At 38.0% G+C, this 1719-nt stretch overlaps 1 protein-coding gene across 1 annotated transcript in view; it reads right to left on the bottom strand.

Moving 5' to 3' along the window:
• LOC119592950 (muscle calcium channel subunit alpha-1-like) overlaps positions 1–1719 on the bottom strand; it is a gene marked incomplete at its 5' end in the record, with an annotated part of 130968 nt that overhangs the window by 105992 nt on the left and 23257 nt on the right. Inside the window, 1 exon segment of the mRNA XM_037941842.1 lies at positions 944–1101. Coding sequence (XP_037797770.1) covers positions 944–1101 — 158 coding nt within the window.

The raw sequence follows: 1719 nt of genomic DNA, 5'->3' as shown, positions 1-1719 counted from the left end.
TAAATGATGTTTGATTGCAAGCAACAAAGTCACAACAACTTTTTGAAATACAAATTGTTTGTCTCCTCTTCAAGTCAACACATTTTAGCTGCAAGGAAAATGAAAAGATGTTAAAAAGCACTTCCCTGCTGAAAGTTACAAGCAAAGACAGCTATCAAATAGTCGGACTGAATGTTCAATCTGTAGCATGTATGTATTGTATATGATCCTCAGGCTCTTTTCACAAAAGCTACAATACTACCTTAGGATTCACCAATTAGTCATCATTCCGGACTTCTTGGGGCAACTCTGGATACCTACGCCCTATATGTCCACCTATTGCAAATTCAGATCTGTAGATAATGTGTATAACAACTTGCTGGCATCCTACCGTCACACTCCTTTTTGTCCTCCTTTTCCTCCAGGTCTAGGTCTTCAGCATGGGTGATCCACTCCAAGTAACCTCTTAAGTCCTCCTCAATCTGCTGCTTCTCCCGAAGCTTTCTGAAGTCTCCTCGGGCTTTGGCTTTTTCTCTTTCCTTTGTGAACTCTCTAGCGAGGACATGATTGTCTAGGTTAGTGCTAACTGCCAGCTACACTAACAACTCAAAGTTAACACACACTCATCCAGCTCCTACACTCTACAATGACAACAAAGACACTCAAGCAAGATGAGGTTATGGATCAAGAAACAGTATTTGATAGCATGAATTACCATCTACCTGAATGGTTGCTTTTGGTGTTTGTATTGCCATTGTGTAGCCTAGAACACCCTACTAATTGAGACCTTTACTACGGTGAAGAGCGACATTAGTGCTGTGAAGGATATAAGAGGGAGAGTGATGTAGTACTCCAACTTCACCTTTCACCCAGGCTCTGAAACAGAACAGTAATATCTAGACTACTTAGTATTAGTGAGAGCTATGTTAGCCGGGCTCCAAAGGTTGAATGATTCTCTCCCTACCATCGGCTTCCTTCTTCTCATCCCCTTCCATCTCTATGTCTTCTGCTGCTGTTATCCATTCTAGATAACCTCTCAGATCCTCCTCGATCTGCTGCTTTTTTCTTAGTTTCATGAAGTCTCCTCGTGCCTGTGCTTTTTCTCTTTCTTTGGAGAATTCTCTGTTAGGAAGCCAAATAGGCATTAATATGACAAAGGCGATGACATGGACATTCTAGCCCATGTTGATGAGATTTAATCCCATTGTTCTTAAAAAATTGAATGTAAAGAGAAAAATGTTATATCTAAGCATGTCAGTTCTTGGCAAATTTAAAATTAATACAAACTTTACATGATTATCTTTGAAAATCTATCAACCATATTTCATTCTTACATCTCACTACAAACAACAAAACTGTACAATAGATATCAAACTAACCACATGTCATGATAGTAAAGAAAACTATCTAAATTTACAATGAAGATCCAATAACATATTCTACTTTTTATTATTTGATAAAGGAAATGGCCACTAATAATCTAAAATCAGGATCAAAGAAAAACAGAAGAGTTGATGGTTATGCACAAATAATAACGGGATGGTTTGTCTGAATGTATAATGTGGATCTTGTAACCGCCTTCCTTTTCATCTAATGAACTTATGCTATCAATGGAGTGGGTACTGTTTGCTTAAAAAGGAAAAGGACCAAGTACAGTAAACTTAATTGACAACTGTTTCACGATCGGCGTAGTGGACTGATTCCTACCAAGACAACAGATCTTTAAAAATCTATGCTTTT

The sequence above is a fragment of the Penaeus monodon genome, chromosome 31, assembly GCF_015228065.2.
Source record: "Penaeus monodon isolate SGIC_2016 chromosome 31, NSTDA_Pmon_1, whole genome shotgun sequence".
Classification (NCBI taxonomy): Eukaryota; Metazoa; Arthropoda; class Malacostraca; order Decapoda; family Penaeidae; genus Penaeus; species Penaeus monodon.
This window is presented reverse-complemented; position numbering and strand designations above follow the sequence as displayed.